Here is a 20,070-nt window from a genome sequence, read left to right as displayed (position 1 = left end):
AGATAGAAATTAGGGATATATTGAGGTGAATTGAATTAACTTCAGTTGTAGGGTAAGCCAAGGGGGGCTGTTTAGTTTCATGGATTCACATGGAACCATGGTTTTAAATCTCATCCTCTGAGATGTATCGTACCATCACCAATGAGATTCAAAATTAATAGGACGAGATTTAAAATCATGGTTCATTTATCTCATTGCACGAGACGACTCAAAAGTATCGGAAAACTCGTCCAAGACGAGACGTCAAAGGAGTTGTAAACCATGCATAGAACCTTCAATTGCAGCAAAAAGGGAGTTTGGGTTTCTATTTCAATTTTTCAGTAGATTTGGATGACAAATAATAGAAGAGAAAAATAAAAAACAATCTAGACCAAAATATTTTGAAACATTATAATGTTTGTCTCAGTTGAAATAGAGATACTTGCCACCACAATAAACAAGATGAATGCTAATTTTGATGAATATTTGAGATATCCCTCTGTGCTTTCAAATAAATATCCCAAAATCAAAATAACCCCCTCTTCCTTCAATCTCTTGACATAAAAACACTTGATCCCCCTCAGAAGTCCATTGTTTTTGGCTTTGGCCTCTTCCTCTTCGATATTTAGGATAAATCTTTCTGTTGCAGAGGTAAGTGTAAAGTTAGCATCTATTCAACCAAAAACACTCGGGTTTTGGGTCCTGTCCTGTCGTTTTTGTTCACTTTGCACTCTTTCTATTCTACATGTTAGATAATGGTAGATGAGATAGTAATTGAAATGTGCTCTTACAAGTTTGAGGGAAAATTGTCTGTAAAACACATTCTTGGCTCTTTAAAACAAACAAAGCGCTTAACTTCCTGTGTAAAGTAGTAATCCGGAACATTAGGATAACTATGGAGAATCAACTATTGAAACTGTTTTTAATGAGTAAGAAGAAGCATAGTGTTCTTACATGAAGCTTTTTCAAATTGAATAATTGAAAAGACATTTAACAAAAAAAAAAAAAAAAGTGGCTCTGGCCAACGTGGAATGGAGGAACGGGATTCGTTTAGCCGACCTCAAATTCTATGATAATAATAACAATAGATTAAAAAAAACGTCAAAATGGAAAAAACAGTATAAGCTGCAGAGAGTAACTAAATCTTGCACCCACAACAGAAGCGCAACACTTCACCCTCGTAAACATGGAATGAAACTGCAGCCCAGGAAGACTAGTAACATTTTTTATTTTCCTCATCAACAATCTGTAACAGTTTCATTAATCTTTTTTATCTTGAGAAATGTCGGTTTTGGCACTTGAGGGAAGGGAAGAATTCTGAGTTTCAGCACTGGCAAGAGCGCCTGGTGGGTTAGTACTGGAGGAACCATATGGAACGTCAGTTTTCACGGTAGTTGGGTCCGAATCCATCAAGCTGGCTTGGATTGCAGCCTTCAAATCCTCATCTTCCATGTCTGACAGAGTTTGCTCTCCTGTAAAATGCTGATATGGATCGGAGGTTCTCTGCGATGAAATTGTTCTGTGAGGTCTGGACTGTGTCGAATTGCAAGATTTTGTTATCCTTTGTGCATCTTCAGGTAAAAGCCACTGCCCGAAACCATTAGAAGCTTCTGCCGATGACATTGGACACTCCTTTGGAAAGTTTCCCCTGACCAGGAAAATGCTCCAGCCAAAACCCTTGAGTGTGTCGAGATAGGCTGAGAGGTAGAACTTGGAGAGATGCTCAGGGGCAGCATAGAGACTGTCGAAGTTATACCACTCTCCATTTACTTTCCTGATGGAGAACCAATGGTCCTGCAAGTGACAAATGAACGCGCTTTCAAGCTCGGGGTCAATTTGTGCGGGCTCTGCAACGGGGCAGTTGAGTGGGATGACTTGCAAATCCCACACCTCTAGGGCCTTCTGTAAAACCTGCAAGTGAAACCCACAATACACCACATTTATGTCTGCATAATATCTTGCCACCAAGAATTTCTCAGCTATAACCATATATATGTACAGGGCGCAAATGTCAAACATGATTAAACAGATATTTACGTTGTTTAAGCTAGTCGTTTATAATATTTGGGTTCTTGTTTTTTTCCTTCGATAGGTCTCTGTTCATCTAAATTATTTGTATGGATGTACTGGCATTTAAGTATCTTGCAGTAGCTGTGTCTGTTCATTAATTGCCACATTATCAAACCATCTCAAATGAATTGAGGCAACTCCTACACTTCACGAACCTAATACGATCAAATTGTATCAACGGACTTAGGACAGAAATCAATCGTCCCGCAATACCCAGACACAAACCAAGTTATTCTATAAACAAAAATAAATAAATAAAAAGGACTCAAACGATAGACTTCTTCTTGGTGTGTTTGTTTTAATTCATTACAAACAAAATAATTCCCTGATTCATTCAATGTCTTCTTTCTGAAGTTTCAAAATTATGAAACTTCATACATGTCATCTCAATGAAAGCGATCAGGATAGGTGGGAATGGACTAAAGCGAAGGATTCGAGATTCTCCGTAAAGTCATTCTATAACCAGCTCACTCCTCTTGTTGAGCGGGCCATCCCAGGTTCTATTATTTGGTCAAGGTCAGTGCCCTCAAAAATCTCCTTCTTTGTTTGGTTGGCTTCCCTTAGTAGAATTCTTACGATGGATAACTTAATTGTTCGGGGTTGGATCACTCCCAACTGTTGCCCCCTTTGCGTGTTGGAAGGGGAATCGGTTGACCATATTTTAATTCATTGCTCATTTTACTATCAAATTTGGTCATATTTCCTTGGTTTATTTCGTATTAATTGGGTTCTTCCTCGTAAGTTTTCTTCCTTGTTGGATGAATGGACCAGTAAAGTCTTCCACACCAGAAAACGTTACCTGTGGAATATGCTTCCTTCGGCTATTGCTTGGGGGATTTGGATTGAAAGAAATAACAGGGTGTTTAACAACAAGATCAGAAGCTCTCATGCATGTTTTTTAGAGATCTTGGGTTTATTATACCTATGGTCTAAGCAAAACATAGAGTTTGCAGGGACTTCTTTTGATGATTTTATTTTTAGATGGGACTCGTTATGTAATTAGTGTTTTTGTTTTTTCTTTCCTTGTTGTTCTTTTGAGGCTCTCTCGGCCTCCTTGTTCTCGGTTCTCCTCTTTGCAATATATTATACTTATCAAAAAAAAAAAAAATTATGAAATAGTTAGATGCTTAAGATCGTCAATCCATTAAATGAAAATAAACATAAGAAATCAAAAGTCCAACGATAAAATAAATAACAGACAATCTGAATGATGACAGATTTCACCCAAAAAAAAAAAAAAAACAGAGTTCTCTTCATTTTATAGATCTGTGATAAATATTTACATTTTTACTAACGCCGAAATCTTGAAGTAAACAAAACATTCTCGTTGGTATAAAAACTGATTTTCATACTAGAACTCAAAATGGAATGGCGTTAATCAAGTGAAATGCCTCCAAAAATATCACATCATTCATGGTATTGACAGAAGGTGCTTCTGTCATAGCAATGGCATCAGTCAATGCACTCACAGAAGGCACCTCTATCACATCCTCAACCTCATGAATGGCATCAGTTGATTGTTTTGTCACTGCAAATCTCTTGGTACACAGGCACCATTACTAACCATGACGTGCTTTAGCAGTAGTACCAGGCCTCCTCTTCAACTCATCCATCTTATTATCTGTCATCTTTTTTCCTACTGCAAACCATGAAGTACGTTAGTAGTGCTTCTCTTACTGCCAATACTAGGCTGCTTATTCACCTCCTCAACCTCATTATTGATCCTCTGCCTCTGCTTGCAAGCAAAACACGTAGGAACTGGTGATCATAATTGTGTGGCAAATCAAGTGGGATGCTCGATGGAACAAGCCCCGTTGCTGCTGTTGGTACTTCTTTGATTACGCTGTCACCATTGGCAACAAATGGATGTTGCAAGAGCATATCAAGTGTCCATCAAGACAATGTATTCCTCACAAAACACTTGTTCAAGAAATCCCTTCCCTTTTCCAAACTCTCTTTGGGTATAAAAGACAATTCCCTACCGAGACCAATTCGATACAACAAAGTACACAATTCTGTACCTGGGGGACAATTCTAAGTTGTTTCACCTGTAAGCATCTCTACTATAACACATCCAAGTGCCCAAACATCAGAATAAGACTTATATTCGTTACAAATAATCCATTATGATGCCATATAGAACGAGGTATCCCTCAATTGACCCCTTTGACTTATTATGTTCTCCAACCCTCTTTGCAAGTCTAAAATCAACAATTTTAACAGTTTCAATCTTTGGGTCTTTAGAATTCGAGATGATTAAGATACTCTAAGACTTAATATCATCACGTACATATCCATGTTGATGTATTTTCTTAAGTCTTTCAAAAATGGAATAAGTGTAGAGCCTTACTTGAGATTCGAATAATCCTTTGGATTTCTTAATTCAATTCGCAAAAAAATCCCCTGAAGCATACTCCAAGAACAAATTGTAGAATGAACAACCGTTTTCGTAGTTGAAATCGTCTCAGAAGTATCTGATGATGTATGAGAAAGGTTTAAGGTGAGAAAGAATTATTCTCTCGTTAACAAAGGAAATGGAACTAGAGAAGAAAGCATATCTGACAACCATTAGAGAAAGGGAGATAGTGGTGACGGTTTATGGCAAGAAGGACTGTAGCGAAGCCCATGGTTTTAAAATTCGTTTTAACGTCTCATCTTGTCCGTGAACGAAACCGAGTTGTCTCGAACGAGTTTTTCGATACCTTTGAGACGTCTCGTTCAACAATAAGAAAAATGAATGTGTAAACCTCGTCCGATACATTGACTTGTCCGTCCGTCTCGTTGCTGGACGATACAGAGACGACTCGGGCACTACATCTCGGTATTGGACGAGTTTTGAAACCATGGCGAAGCCTCCTTGACCAACGATTTTCCCTCTCTTCCAGAATTGTTCTTCACACCTCCACATCTCTTGATCTCTTTCTACTTGGTTTTTTCATTTCAGTACTTTCTCAGAAGATAAGGAACCAGGTTTTATGTTTAGTCCTCTAAGCATGATTTTGAAATTGAAAGGGAATCTGACTTCAATGCGAAAATAAATTCTCTAAAGTTCCTCAAACGAACGACTACGATTAGAAGAGAAAATGAGAATTTCTAGCGATTAGTTTATCTCGAGGAATCTTTAAAACGATAACGGTTGATTTTTTTTTTTTTTATAAGTATAATTGTATCAAGGAGAAGAAAAAAGTACAACGAAGTCAGTTGAGATGACCAACCACAAAGAAAGCAAGCACTAGCTATCTGCTCCTAGGCGATAATTTAATCATCCGAGTTGGTAAATTTTTTGTTGATTTAGATATATCCTCAAGTTTTGATCTATATTAGAGATACCCCTATGTTTTCAAAGTGAGGACATGCTCCTTGACCTACAATTATTCTTTAGGAGACTAATTCAAATGACCTAAGTGCCCTCATGTTCAATAACTAGCAAAAAAATCAATTTGGATTTTCTCCCCCAAAATTAGTCTTCTTCAACTTGGTCAAAGTTTGTTCACCACTGTCTTCAACATTGTTATTCTTCCAATCACAAAATTCTAACATCTTCAATCTTACTTGACTTTTTCGATGGATATTACAAAACATTTCAATGATTTATGAGACGAATAGAACAACTTTTGGTTTGAGTGTCTGTTTCACTATTATATATGTGTTTCAAATAATCTACAAAAATCTATCTAGTGGTCATTTCATTGCCTTATTTATTTAAAAGCAATGAACTCACCACATAATAGATCTATGCGATTTACCCAAAATACATACTTAACAATTCCTAAATGAATGCCCTGATAAAAAGATATATCATAATTGTTACTAGGGTTGGATTTCATTGCTTTGAACAAAGATAAACGTAACAAATTCATCAATTAAAAAAATATATTGTTAGATCGTAGAGGCAAGTTTTTTGTTATTATTTCAATGTAAAGTGGTTCATTTGCACCTTTTCTTTTTAAGTTTAAAAGCAAAAAACATATAGAATAGTGAAACGAACACTCAAACCATCATGAGTCATTGGAATGTACCATATGCATTGGAAAACTTTAGTAAGAAAAAGAGGTGAGAAAATGTATTTTAAATTTGGGAAAATTACTAAAGTAGCTCACATTAGGGACTTCTTTCTAAACCCCCTTACTTTTGGGGGGTAAGTTGATAGTTAAAATCAGTACAAACATTTTCTTTATTAATGCCCAACCTTAACAAAATTTTGGAAGCACCAAAAATACCTTCTTTCATCTCTTTTAACATACCTGAGTTTTTCAATGGTGATTGCAATCTATCCCGATGATTTATGACATTGAATGACAAATGAAGAATAATACTCTTAGTTTTGATGATTTAAATGTAACTTTAAATCTATTTTGATTTGTGAGAATGAATGACGAATGGAGAACAACATACTCAAATATTTTTTAAAGATTTAGTCGAAACATTTGATCCAAATGTTTGTTTTTTTTTTGATAAGTATAAGATTATATAAATGAAGAAAAGAAGATGGGGAGGCTGAGATAGCCCCCAAACAACACACAAGAACCAACAAAAAGAAGGAAAACAAAAATAAAGAAAATTACAAGGATTGACACTAGCTATTACAAATGGTATCCCAATTAAATAAGAAATCTTGAAACCGCACCCCTTCAAACGCTTTGTGCATCTTAGACCAAAGGAACATAAGCCCAATAATCTCTAAAGTCACTGTGTGTAACGAGCTCTCCTTGCTATGAAATACCCTGTTGTTGCGCTCTTTCCAAAGACCCCAAACAATGGCCGATGGAAGGATAGCCCAAAGAAGTCTCTTTCTAGAAGAGAAGATATTCAAACTCCAACCCTCTAACAGATCAAAAAAAGATAAAGGAAGAACCCAATCCACCCGGAACCGGGAGAGAAAGAACATCCAGATAGCGCGGGAGAAAGAACAATGTAAAAGAATGTGATTAACAGACTCCCCATCCCTCGAACAAAGAAAACAAAAATTTGGAGTGACCCAACCCCTCCTGATCAAATTATCCAAGGTAAGAATTCTTCCCCTAGAGGCAAGCCAAACAAAGAAAGACACCTTGGAAGGTAAAAGAGTGGACCAAATAATGGAAGGAAATGAAGAAACCTCACATAACGAGAGCAAACAACTATGAAAAGACTTGACAGAAAATTTCTTATCCAAATGTTTGTTTTTGCGATTATAATATATACATTTAGAGTATTTTAGAAAGATCTATCCAATGTTGATCTCGAAAAAATGTAAAATCAAAATCGTAAAGGTCAATGATTGAATCATCGAGATCGACTTCCTACTTTTAATTCTTGAGCACGATGCTGAACAGATCTTTCCAAAATAACCAAAAGGCATATAATATTTGTGAAACGGACACTAAGATCAGCTGTTACACTTAAGATTATAGCTGAATAATCAACTAGAGTGTAACATTTAATCCAAATGTTCGTTTCACCACTATTATATACAACATTTCGGGTATTTTAACAAGATTTAAGTAAAGCCGAGCTATAAAAAATCAAAATCACCAAGATTGGGGATTTCAACATCAAGATAAACATTTGCTCTTTTTTCGGATTTTTTAAACTCGAGATGGGAAAGATTGTCCCGAACTACCCAAAATAAATATATTTAATGATGAAATTAATACTCAAATAGAATGTTATGACTAAATCCTGAAAATTATATGTTATTCTCCATTTATTATCTTCTCACAAGTCATGGAATTAGATTGAAATTTACATCTAAATGTTCAAAACAGCGTGTCTGAGCTCAATTTAGATAATAATTTTACTTATAAAAAAAAATTATATATATATATATATTCATCATTCACCATCATAGAGGTCCACAAACCCCATTGAAAAACTCAGGTTTACTAAAAGAAGTGAGAAAGGGGTATTTTTTATGCTATAAAACTTTTTGTTAAGGTGAGGATATGCTATCAAGATTTTACCCAAAAATAAAGGGGAATTTTGATAGAAGTCCCTCCAATAAGTGCATTCATTAATGTTTCCTTCAAATTTTTACAAAAAAATGAGAGGCCCAATTAATTTTTTTTTTTTACTAAATCGGATTATTAAGTCACCATGTACAAGCATTTCGCAAGAAATGCTCAAGCAGTCATTTAACCGTTAACATTTTAACAGATTCCTTCAGTGATACTAATCCCTAAAAATCTTCTAATTCTTTTCTTGTAATCATAGTCGTGCAATTGACACTCGGTGTCCAAAGTCTGCTTCCGCATTGGAGTGGGAAACCTTCTTACTTCTCACTTTTCACTATAAAATACATTTCCCTCTCATTTTATAGATGGAGAAGCATGAAGAGCAACAATTATGGGAGAGAGGGAAGATTTTCAGTTGAGGAGGCTTCACTACAATTTCTTGTTACAACCCATAACCACTATCTTCTTTCTCTAATGTCTATGAAATATGCTGAGTTCTCTCATTCCATTTCCGTTATTATGAAGAGAATAATTATTTCTCACATTAAAGTTTCCTCGTACATCATCATATACTACGGAGACAATTTCACCTACAAAAACGGATTCCAATTCTACAATTTATTCTTGGAATACGTTTCGGGAAACTCTTTATATGATTGAATCAAGGAATCCAATGGTTCTAACGGATTACCTAAATCTTAAGTTAGATTCTACACCCATTCAATTCTCAAAGGACTTAAGAAACTTCATCAACATGGGTACGTACATTGTGGTATGAAGCCTCAGAATATTTTAATCATATCGTCTTCTTCGAATTCTACAAACCCAGGGAGTGAAACTGTGAAAATTACTGATTTTAAAATTGCAAAGAGGGTTGGAGAAAAGAATAAAACAGAAAGGGGTCGATTGAGAGGTACCCCTTTGTATATGGTCCCGGAATCGGTTAGATGTAACAAATATGATTTTGATGTTTAGGCACTTGCGTTGTTCTAGTAGAGATGCTTACAAGAGAAATAACTTGGAAATGTCCCCCGGGTACTAGAACTTATGCTTTATTGTATCGAATTGGTATCAATAGGGTAACCCAGAGGAATATCGGAAGAGGAAAGGGATTTCTTGAATAAGTGTTTTGTAAATGACACATCGCTTCGATGGACACCTAATATGCTTTTGCAACATTCCTTTGTCACCATTGGTGACGAGGTGATCGGAGAAATACCAAAAGGCTAAATAAAATTGAAGGAGTTTTTTCGGAGTAGTGGTGACGGAGGTGAAAATTCGTACCCAGTATATATGTGTGTGTATTTAGTTGTGCTTGAGGCAAGCAATTCTCTTTTATGATTTGTTTACTTCAACATTTAGGCATTCTTTGGTTTGTTCGTTGTAAATATTTCACATATATCTACAAATACAAAGATTTTTTTTGTGTGAAATATTACAACATTCAAATTGTCTATTACTTATTTTTGTAGACTTTGTGATTGTTTAAGTTTATTTTCTTTTAATGGATTAATGATCTTCGGAGCTTTGATTATTTTGTTTCAATTGTATAAATGACCAATTGTTTCTCATATTTGGGTTGTCTATGCTTTCCAAAATTTACCCATTCATCTTAATTTGTTGACACTTTTCTTTCTTGGTCTCAAAATAAAGAAATCACGAATCTCTTGCCCACTTTTGTAGTGGCTTTTTATCCAAGAGATCTTCCTTGATGCGTGCACTTGGAGTTGAATGCATCACTTATTATCAAGAAAGAAATTAACATGTAAAATTAGACCAAACAATTAAACCCTCTTTGGGCTTTGGAAGATTATCCCCAAAGTATTTCTATAAAAAGAGGTTTTGGGGTGTTCTTTGATGATTTCTTTTATAGATGGGACTCGTTGAATGGTAGCTAGCTTTCGGTTGGCCATATCGACCAGCCTTTGTATCTCTTTTCCTTCTATTAATAAATCTTATATTTATCACAAAAAAAAAAAAAAAAAATTCCAAAACAATAGATTCTTATTTCAAGGTACCTTGAAATTTTCCTTTGGGCTAACCATTACTCAATGATCCTAAATGCAAATTTAGGCAATTCAATATATTATGAGAAAATAAATCATTATCCTTGATTCTAATGCCTACAAAAAAAGAAATCATGTTATATAAGACACTTTGGAGAATTCCAATTATAATTTTTTCTAGATTTCAATTCTGGATTGAGAAAAGATTTATGTCCCAACAAATTAATTTATAACAAAATTTATCATCTAAGCAAGCACCAATTTTGATTAAATAAAATATAGATAACAAACTTTATTACAATAATTAAAATGATGAGAAATAGTAAATTAAGGCAATATGCATAAAAACGGGAGCATCAATATCGTGATAGACTAACTACAAACACATAAAGTCTTAAAATTTCTTGGTGGGCTATCTTTTGGAATCCAAAAAATAGAATAAAGTATTCCCAACTATTTCTCACTTTTTAGCCCTAAAGAAAGCTCTTGAAAAAATCTTTAAAATGACCACTTATGAGTCAAAATTAGATCTTAATAGGCACCAAATGATGTTAGGAAGGGCCCTAAATTGGGACTGGGTAAAGTCTACAGTTTATGGTGGACTGGATGTATTTATAGATTATAATTTTGTTTTATAGTAAGGAGTATGATCTTCCATTCAACCTTGTCAAAGTCCTTAAGAGGAGTTGAAGCTTTAAAAATCACAGTTTATATCCTTAATCAAGTACTTAGTAAGATTGTCTTTGAAACCCAATTCGAGTTATGGATCGGAACAAAACCTACTATAATAGGGTTCTTTGTTGTTTAGGATTATCTAGGAGAGGTCTGGCCTTGCAAATCACATGAAAGAAAATTAGAATCCAAAACAATAAATTACTATTTTATAAGATACCTAGAAAGATGGAAGGGCTACCAATTCTACTATTTTACGAGTATCATAGTCCTGATTTCAGTACCGAGACATCAAATCTTCGCTAATTAACTTCTCTAACCCTAATTTGATTATAAACAGCACATCTCGTCTTTTGAGATGAAAACTTATAACAAAGCAAGAAAATCAATACCGATTAAACCTAAATTTCAAATCACATACGAGAAAATTTTCGAATAGAAGCAAACCTGGATGCTGAAATCTCCATCCATTGAGACATTTTGAGATTCTTCAGAATCGAAACGAAGGAAATCGCTGGAGACTCCGCTGCCTTCAAGCATCATCTGACGCTCTTTTCGATCGAGATCAGAGGCAAGAGCAGCCAAATCGAACTCAGAGAAGAAGGGACCCTGTAAAACTGTGTTCACGCAATGTACGGCGCAGAGCTTCGATTCTTGCACCTCATGATACAACATTCCGCCATTGCTCGGACCTTCCATCTCTGTCTGTCTGTGTGTGTGTATGTCTCTCTCTCTCTCTAACGAAGAAGAAGAAACCCTAGATCTCTCTTGCTGTAATTATATATCTCACAAAGCTTTTCTCTTCTGTTCTTGCGGAGAGTAGAAGCAGATGTTGAAGAAATGAGGAAAGAAAAGATCCCGTTTTTTCTTATTTTACCATTAAAAGATAAATTTGCTGACGTGGAGGTTCGGTAAGAGCGTGTAAAGAAGCGTTGGCCACGTGTAAAGAAGGATTGAATCTTGTGGTACAGCGGAGACGAATATTGGACCTGTTTGGGCTCATTCTAGAGTTTTTTTACTTTTGACTACGAGTAAATTTGACTAATTTTTTTATTACATTAAATCTAAACCGTCCGTTTTATCAGATAAAAAGTTTGATAAATTTTATTAAGGTGATCCAATATAAACAGCAGACGTGTACAAGGGTCTAAGCGCCTCTTATTAATTCAAATATTCTTTCTTTGATGGGATTCGTCAACATCTTTGATTTTTCTACGCAAGTATGCATCATATTCAAATATTCTCTCTTTGATCGGATCTTTATATTATCTAAGTGCACCACGTGTCTCCTATATTTCATCCCACGTGGTTGTTCGCTTATGGAAAAGATGGCAATATGGATTCTAGGTGTATCGTTCCAAATAGACCCTACTCTACGATATCTTAAATCTCATTATTTATTTTTATTTTTTTATTTAAAGGTGGTTATATATTTACAGAGCTTCTATTTAGACTCAACTTTTACTTATGATGTCGATTCTCTTAAATTATTTATCACACCCCAATTAAAGAGTAAAACACTTCCTTCAAGAAAACGTAACTTTGTAACATGATTCTAAAATGAAAAAAATATTTCTTGCAAAAATTATTGAACTAGAAATAATTTCTTTGGATATAATTGAGAAAGAAGAAAAAAAAAATTAATGAGTACAATATTTTTTAATTATTTTTTTGAAGCGTAATCCTCTAAATGGAGTGTAAAGGGGATTTTTTAAGTGATGGAGTGTAATTGGTAGTGGGTGGTGTGCAACTAGTTGATCCTTTCAAACAATTTTAATAATTATTTACAATTATGATTAGGCTCATATAAAATATTAAACCCAAACAAAAGAGTTTTTGTTGGCACCCCCAAATTTTACTCACAACCCTTCATTTATTTTTCTTAATTTTTAATTGGGGTGGATTAAGTAAAAGTTGGAGTGCCATAACAACTCCCTATATTTAGTAGATATCAAAGTTGATCATTGGTAACACCAACATCATCCACCATCGCCGTTACAAGTACCGACATGAATATAATTGAGATACTTCTTAGTCGACTGGCAACCAACTTGTGTGTCATTAGAGTTGAATTTTCTAATCACATGAAAATACTTATTGTAATTGGACATGGTCAAAGTTATTCTTGATATTATGGATTGTTGCAAAAATTTCCCAAAAACAATTAATGTGTTACATGAATATATTAGGATTTTAATAATTGGTATCGAAGCAAACTAACACTCAACAATGTGCCAAGTGATAACATGCATGTAATGATAGAAAATGTTAATAATTAGTGTTATCTAATGAGCGTTGGGTGCAGTAGTCAAGACATCCCTCCAAAAAGGGAGAGATTTTGAGTTTAAGCCCTTTTGTTGGCCACCCACACAAATTTATCCTTGTATTAATTAGTATGTGTTGTGTGAGGTATCACATGTACTTGGGGGATACTGGCTCTGCCCCTATTAGTCGGGCCCATGAGTTTAAAATCAGATCATCAAAAGAAAAAAAAATGTGTATACTTAACACGTAAGTAATAGAGGGAAAAAATGATTTTATGGACCACTTGAAGAGTCTCTTTGGATAGAAAGTAGCCAAGGAGAAAATAACTTTAAAACAATAGAAAATAGTTCCTTTTGATTTTTTAAAAGTTAAGATTTTTTTACTTTTGAAAAAATAATTTCTTAAAATAAATTCAAATAAATCTTTTCAATTTTTAAAATTAAAAAAAAAAAAAAAAAAAAATTATTATATGAGTATGCTCGAAGTGGGGCCAATAGGCATATTCATGTTCCTTTTCAAAGATGTCCGGCCACAGAAATTCATCCTAGCCGCATATGGGTATCTTCAATGAAAGTCCAGTGATTAAAAATAAGGATATTTTGATAAAATATGAGACAAATTCATCGGAAAATATTTAAAAAAAAAGTTAGATTAACTTCAATCCAAACTAGAAGGGTGTTCATTAACAAAATTCACATATGGGTTCATGGCTTTACGACCTAGTCTTAAACTTAACCCTGAGCTTGGAGTGACGTGCACGCGTATGTTTCATTACCTACTCCTTATCTTATTATAACTTTACTCAAGACACGTGGACTATAATTTAAGAATTCATGTAAAAGTTATTTTCTCGAGTAATGTAAGATTAAAATTATTATCAAACAATCTTTTTCTTGAAGGATATTTTATGGCACTATTTTTTCCACATTAAATTACAGATATCTATGATTTTTAATATTAGGAGCTGTGCTTTCACCAAAATGAAGGTCCCCCACATCCATCGAAAGTAAGTACAAACAAGCCCACCAAATCAGAAAAATTTAAAAGAATACTAAATAATTGAAAAATTCAACCTCCAAGTCTTGTCCTAAATTCTAAAGATAACAAGAGACGAGATTGCCACTTTTGACCAAAAATGATTCGAGCTCTTCATTGTTGTTCCAATGCATTGCAAGTAGCTTGAGAACTTTAGTACCCAATTTTTAAAGATCACAAAAATAATAAAAAAGAGGAAAACAATAGATAAGGATCTCTTCCAAGCGAGATTAGACATTCAAAACTAATTTGAGATTCAAAAATCAATATAATTCTAACGATATTTTATCTGCAAGTTTTCTTTTATGGATCTGGATAATTAAGTAGCATATAATCTTAACTACCCATTACAATTTTACTTTCTACTAAGGGTATGTTTGATTGCACATGGAAAATAGGGTGGAAAATCAATTTCCATGGAAAATGACATTTTTCAAGTGTTTGATTGCACATGGAAATGGAAATCATTTTCCACCCCATTAAAAAGTCCACTAAATCATGGATTTCACTTTCCCACCTATATGGGTGGAAAATGAAATCCACTCATATTTTCCATCATCAATTCTTCCCTACCACCACCACTATCACCACCACCACCACCATTACACTAACCTCGCCGTCGCCGTCATCGTCACCGTTGCCGTCGACTCCGTCTCCGACCACCTTCTTTCTCTCTCTCTCTCTCTCTCTTCTTCTTCTTATTCTCCATCCCTCACCTCCTCTGCCACCACCACCACCACCACGTTTTCCCCCCATCTTCCTCACTTACCTCCGTTGTCGCCGCCACTACCGTCGCCGTCGCCGTCGTCGTCGTCGCTGTCGCTACAGTCGCCGTCGTCGTCGCCACCGTCGCCTTCGCCGTCACCGTCGCCACATCCTCCCATTTTCCTCTTCCTCGTCATCTTCTTCTTCCTCTCCCCCTCCTCTCATCTTTTTCCTCCTTCTCCTTTTCTTCTTTTTTCTCATATTTTTTCCATGATTTTATCCAAGTGAAATCAAACAATGAAATTTGATTTTCCAACCCTACCTATTTTCCACTACTAATTTTCCATGGATTTCAAATTCCATGAAAAGTGACTTTCCATGCAATCAAACATACCCTAAATATGAATTAATTTCACAATCTACTTATATTTGACATATAGAACACGACTTTCCGACATTTCCTACTAAGACACATGTACACAATTACTTCTCGGGTTTAACCTTTATTTTAACTTATATTTTGCATTCTCTTCACATTATCTACTTTGCTCATGCTTTACAATTGATTTTATTTGTGCTCTCTTTGGCTTCAACTTAATTAAGGAACTACTAGTTAATCTATGTTTCTAAATTAATATAAACCTGTGTAATTTAAGGAAATGTAACATTTGAACTTGATTTCGAAATGATGAAGTATCTCTTGTAAAAATTACAAACCAATAATAATTTTTTATGAAAATAGTGGGAATGGATCCTCAGTAACTCTCTTTTCGTGTGGCACACTCAAACGATTAAGAAAGTGTCACGTCAACCATAAAGTTAAATTCCACCTTAAAAAATATTTGCAAATTGGCGTTTCATCGACCATCCATTTTCATTGCAAGGGATCATGTTAAAATAATCTTTTAAAATATTTTTTTTTTCAAAATCTAATCCAAACCATAAGTACAAGAGATCGAAATTGCTCTTTAATAATATAAAAAATAATGTTTCGTGGGTTGTAGAAGAACTACAGGGCGCTACAGAGGATTTGTTCCCCGAGAAAAGTTGAGGAATTTTGGAGTGTAATCATCCAAATGGAATGTAAAGAGAAATTTTTTAAGTGATGGAGTGCAGCAATTGGTAATGGGTGGTGTGCAACTAGTTGATCCCTTAACATAAATGCAATTGTTATGGGATGAAGAGTTGAGAGAGAAATCCCAGCACACAGTCGTATTATAATAATAGTAAATACATTAAACAACGTACATAATAACATAACAAAATACAAAACTAGGGCGTATCTGCAAATTACGCACACTACCCAACTAAACGTCCCTAAGCCAAAGCTAAACATGAAAACGAAGCAAGTGCGCACTGCGCACCCCGGAACACCTTACCTGACAACTATCTTCGTGGGGACCAACCAACCATAGACAGAGATCAGTAACATCTCACGTTCTGGGGACGAGATAAACCCTAGCCTTGATGACTGATCCGTTCCCAAGCTTGAATCCAGGACTGACAGGGAACCCCACGATCTGACCCACCGGTACCTTTCCACCGGAAATCTTTATGACACTCTCCATGTACTCCGGATGAAACTCTGCCCCTTTTGTCGCCAGAAACAGACATGGAGACGGATCAAGCGCGAAAGCAAGCAAATGAAGTAACCAAACTGCCTTCGCAAGACCCAAAAACTCGCCATAAAACTTAGTCCTCGGATGGTTTCCTGCCAAAACTAAGCGATGTTGTTCTAAGTCTCCAAATAGAGATTCTTCCATCTTTGGGTGAACAATAGAGAGGAACTTTTTCGAGCAGAATTTGCCGAAGTGACATGTGGGTAAGATTCCGAGAAGCTCGGCTGGGTCCATGGCTTTCATGTCTCGAAACTGAGTGAAGCAGTCTCTACGGAATTGGTCTGGGTTGAGGAGAGAAGATAGACTGCCATCGATGTAGAAGGTTTCGTGATCGAATCCATGGAAGATTTTGCGAGACACGTAGGACTCTAGAGCGTATTTGGCGCGGTGAGGTTTGATAATGGAGGTTGTTGTCGTGGTTTCGTTGGTGGTGTCTGGGGTTGTGCAAGTGGCGGCTTCGATCGATCGTACGGCGGCGGCTATGTCCCAACGTGCGGCGCGCATGAGAGAGTGGAGGAGAGATGTGAAGGACTTTGAGGTTTCTTTTACTTGGCTCATTGTTACTTCGAATAGCTCTGGTACTGGCGCCGCTGCAACTGGAGTTACAGTTAAAATGACGATTATGCCCCTTCATTGGAATGCAAATTACAAAAAAAAACAACGAAAATGTTAAGAACAAGTTTGACTGGGACATCGGACTTTCTACATGGGAGGAACACGTGGTTTAAGTACTTTTCACTCTGATGAATAACCCTTGACCTGGGTTTTACAATGTTGACCAACATAAAATGACTTAAATACCATTGTTTTCAACCTCTAGCGAAATCCATTTGATTTTCTCCCAAAATAAAATAAGGGTATTAAAATCATTTTACGTCGGTCTCTGTTACAAAACCTACGTCAATGAGTCATGTCAATCATTTCAAAATCACCTGATAATGAGCAAAACATGGAGTACCCTAATCATTTTAACTATCGACCACGTGTACTCTAATATTTATTTGACTTCATATCCGACAATATCTAGTAAGAAACTCAGTAATATCTTCTCATCACTCAGTTTACTTTAGGGTTAATTATGTCATTTCAAGTTAACAAAGGAAGAGAAAGAGAAGAGTTATACCATGACCTTGACTACAGCTGACTTTCCTCTTGGACTGAAACTTTCCCTTCTTCCCACTAGTGGTGGTAACGTTTCGTAATTTCTCCTTAAGATTCTCCACCTCCGCATCTTTCGCTTTCACCTCTCTCTTAAGCTCCTCCACCACCGCCTCGTACGGCGCCACCGCTTCCCTCAATGGCGCAAACCCAAGTCTCCCTCCTCTGCTCAACCTCCTAAACCTCTCTCTCAGCCTTCCAAGCCTCCTCAGTTCCCCCACCACCGCCACGTCAGCAACACTCATCTTCTCCGGATCCCATGGACAGTGCGCTTCCTGTAAGCTGACGTAAGCCCTCTTTAAATCCGAAACCGCCTCGAACATCTCCCTCGTCAGTGTTTCAATCTCGATCACTCTCTCCAACCCCATCTCCTTATTCTTCTTCTCATTCCATACTGTAAACCCGTCTTCATCTATCTCTTCTTCTGAATCTTCGTAGCTATCTTCTTCGTTCTCTTCGTATTCGACACCATTATTGCTTGAGTTGTCTCCTTGTTCGTTTCCTCGTGCGAGTGGGTTTAGCAAACACGAAGCTGTGACTCTTTGGAACAGATCCGAAAAATTAGAAGCCTTGTTCGCCATTTCTCGTTTCTTCCTTATCTTGATCTCTTCGCATCTATATCAAAGATAATCAGAGACAGAGAAAAAAAAATGTCAAATATTTCGAAAGAAAAAAAAGGGGAAATTTGTTTATTAAACTTTGAGATCCAGAAAGCTGACCTGCTTGTTCCCTCAGCTCTTAAAATGAATCTTATTTGGTTTTCTGAAGGTTTTAGGTTGAACGGAACGGAGGTGTTAAGATTCCGTTCATTCTTTTCCGTTTCGATTCTCCTCCTCTCGTTCTTCTTCTTCCTGCAAAACCGAAAACCACTACTAATTACTAAAATCTGGTATTCTGGTACTGAGAAACCACTGTTCTAAGTACGAAAATGGGTATAAACCGCCACTGATGGTCTTTTAGTGGATTTAGTACATCGAAAAATGGGCAGAACCGGTCACGTGCTTACCATATTTGATGCTTTTACGGTTTTACCCCCCAATTTGATGAAAGAGAGAGAATCGATTTCGTTGGACTATAGGTTGGGGTAGCCCAATGTCCTTTTCTGGGGCCCAGGCCCATGTGCACCTCTTTCTATTATTCTAATATTCAACGTCGCTGGACAACGAGTCACTAACGAACGGCTGAGATGTACAGATATTTTTCAAGGGTTCTCTATCAAAACTATTCCCTAACGAACAATACTGATCTGTAGGAAAATCGTACTATTACAGCCTTTCGTTGGACAATCGGTGTACAACATGCCTTAGTACCTTAAAAAGGTCTTAAGACAAAAAGGATATACTTTCACCCATTACGATATAGGCTGGTCTTTTGGATAGAATAAATTATCAGCTGAGAGGCACTAACGAATTTATTAGACCAAACACGATCCATCATTACATATATTATTTATCTCAAACGACCAATCTGATGGTCGAATTGGGACATAATACACGAGCACGTGACACTCAGAAGCAGAGATGCATAGTTCAACACATTCACTCACCCATAAGGATGAAAAAATCTTTTGAAGAGAATCGAACCCGTTATCTACCTAATGTTTTGATACCATATTAACTCAGCAATTACTTCAAAAGACTGATCTAACAAAAAAGGAGAGAACTATGAATACAAGAGGGTCATCAGACTTAATTGGGGTATGACACACCAAAGAGTGGAGGGAAAATATACACTTGAGAGTATTGTTCTAGACCTGATTCAAAAAATCATTGTGTATTTGTGTGTCGATTTGATTTAATAGAAGTAAATATAAAAAATAATAAATGTAAAGAATCCAAATAAAATATAAATATATATCATTTATATATTAGATTAGGTCCTTCCCATGATTTTTAAACTTGTCCGAGATTGAGATGTATCGCCCGAGTTAACTTGGTATCAAAGCTGAATGAGACCAACTCACAAAGTCATTTTTTGACCGAGTTTTACGTCTTACAATTCAATTTTTTGAGTTATCTCATGAGACATGTCAAACGTATCGAAAAACTTGTCCGAGATGACTCGATATCAGGGCTGAATGAGACGAGACACGATACCGAATTTAAAAACAATGGTCCTTGCTTACTAAAGCAAAAGATGGTAGATCCAAAACCGATTCAATAAGGTATTGGATTAGTCTTTATTGGAACCCAAATACTTAATCCGGAACCCTCAAAATGTTATACCCAAACCCTCGTTAGGCTTAAGGACCAAAATTAAAATTATAGCCATTGGAGTTGATCTTGTTTCTTGGCTGGCTTGGAAAAAATTCAAGAATATATTCCAAACAGGTTGGATGAAGCATACTTGAGACTATGAATCAAGTAAAACATTTTAAAATCACCAATCGGACTGATCTTTGGTGTGTAGATCCAGTAAAACAAGCTGAAGTAAGAATTTTAGAAGATAAATTAAAGTGCAGAATTAATTTCCATGGCTCACCTCGATTTGTTGCTGAATAGGTTCTCCAGATTAACACACATATGAGGCAACATTTTCACAAAGCTTCTGCAGTTAAAGTTAATTCTAATTTCTGAATCTTCAAAACTCCTTTGATCGCTTACGATCTGTGATTCTAGAGCCCTAAAT

General features: G+C 35.9%; 2 protein-coding genes across 2 annotated transcripts; both read right to left on the bottom strand.

Moving 5' to 3' along the window:
• Window positions 1-887: 887 nt before the first annotated feature.
• On the bottom strand, window positions 888-11,504 carry LOC147399572 (Josephin family protein). Its single transcript, XM_086444986.1, has 2 exons — window positions 11,108-11,504; window positions 888-1,890 (listed from the first exon to the last, which is right to left on the bottom strand). Exons 1-2 carry the CDS (start codon window positions 11,357-11,359, stop codon window positions 1,240-1,242), a joined length of 903 nt encoding a protein of 300 aa, XP_086301112.1. The 5' UTR covers window positions 11,360-11,504; the 3' UTR covers window positions 888-1,239.
• A 4,346-nt stretch (window positions 11,505-15,850) lies between these two features.
• On the bottom strand, window positions 15,851-20,070 carry GIL1 (glucose-6-phosphate isomerase, putative (DUF641)). The gene is made up of 4 exons (XM_086444984.1): window positions 19,924-20,070; window positions 18,162-18,293; window positions 17,408-18,057; window positions 15,851-16,880 (listed from the first exon to the last, which is right to left on the bottom strand). The coding sequence occupies exons 1-4, from the start codon at window positions 19,974-19,976 to the stop codon at window positions 16,099-16,101; spliced, it is 1,617 nt and encodes a 538-aa protein (XP_086301110.1). The 5' UTR covers window positions 19,977-20,070; the 3' UTR covers window positions 15,851-16,098.

Source organism: Akebia trifoliata, chromosome 6 (assembly GCF_017979445.1).
Source record: "Akebia trifoliata isolate Shusen 1 chromosome 6, ASM1797944v1, whole genome shotgun sequence".
NCBI lineage: Eukaryota > Viridiplantae > Streptophyta > Magnoliopsida > Ranunculales > Lardizabalaceae > Akebia > Akebia trifoliata.
Note: the sequence above shows the minus strand (reverse complement) of the source record. Positions and strands in the feature narration are given on the sequence as shown.

What these genes read in the sequence shown, in the direction of transcription:
- LOC147399572 (XM_086444986.1), bottom strand. Translation starts at nt 11,359, where the DNA reads ATGGAAGGTCCGAGCAATGGCGGAATGTTGTATCATGAGGTGCAAGAA. An exon ending in ATGGAGATTTCAGCATCCAG is followed by an intron (nt 1,891 to 11,107) that starts GTTTGCTTCTAT and finishes TTTCACTTGCAG; the next exon opens with GTTTTACAGAAGGCCCTAGA.
- GIL1 (XM_086444984.1), bottom strand. Translation starts at nt 19,976, where the DNA reads ATGTTGCCTCATATGTGTGTTAATCTGGAGAACCTATTCAGCAACAAA. An exon ending in CTATTCAGCAACAAATCGAG is followed by an intron (nt 18,294 to 19,923) that starts GTGAGCCATGGA and finishes TCGGTTTTGCAG; the next exon opens with GAAGAAGAAGAACGAGAGGA. An exon ending in CAGCTGTAGTCAAGGTCATG is followed by an intron (nt 16,881 to 17,407) that starts GTATAACTCTTC and finishes CTGTAACTCCAG; the next exon opens with TTGCAGCGGCGCCAGTACCA.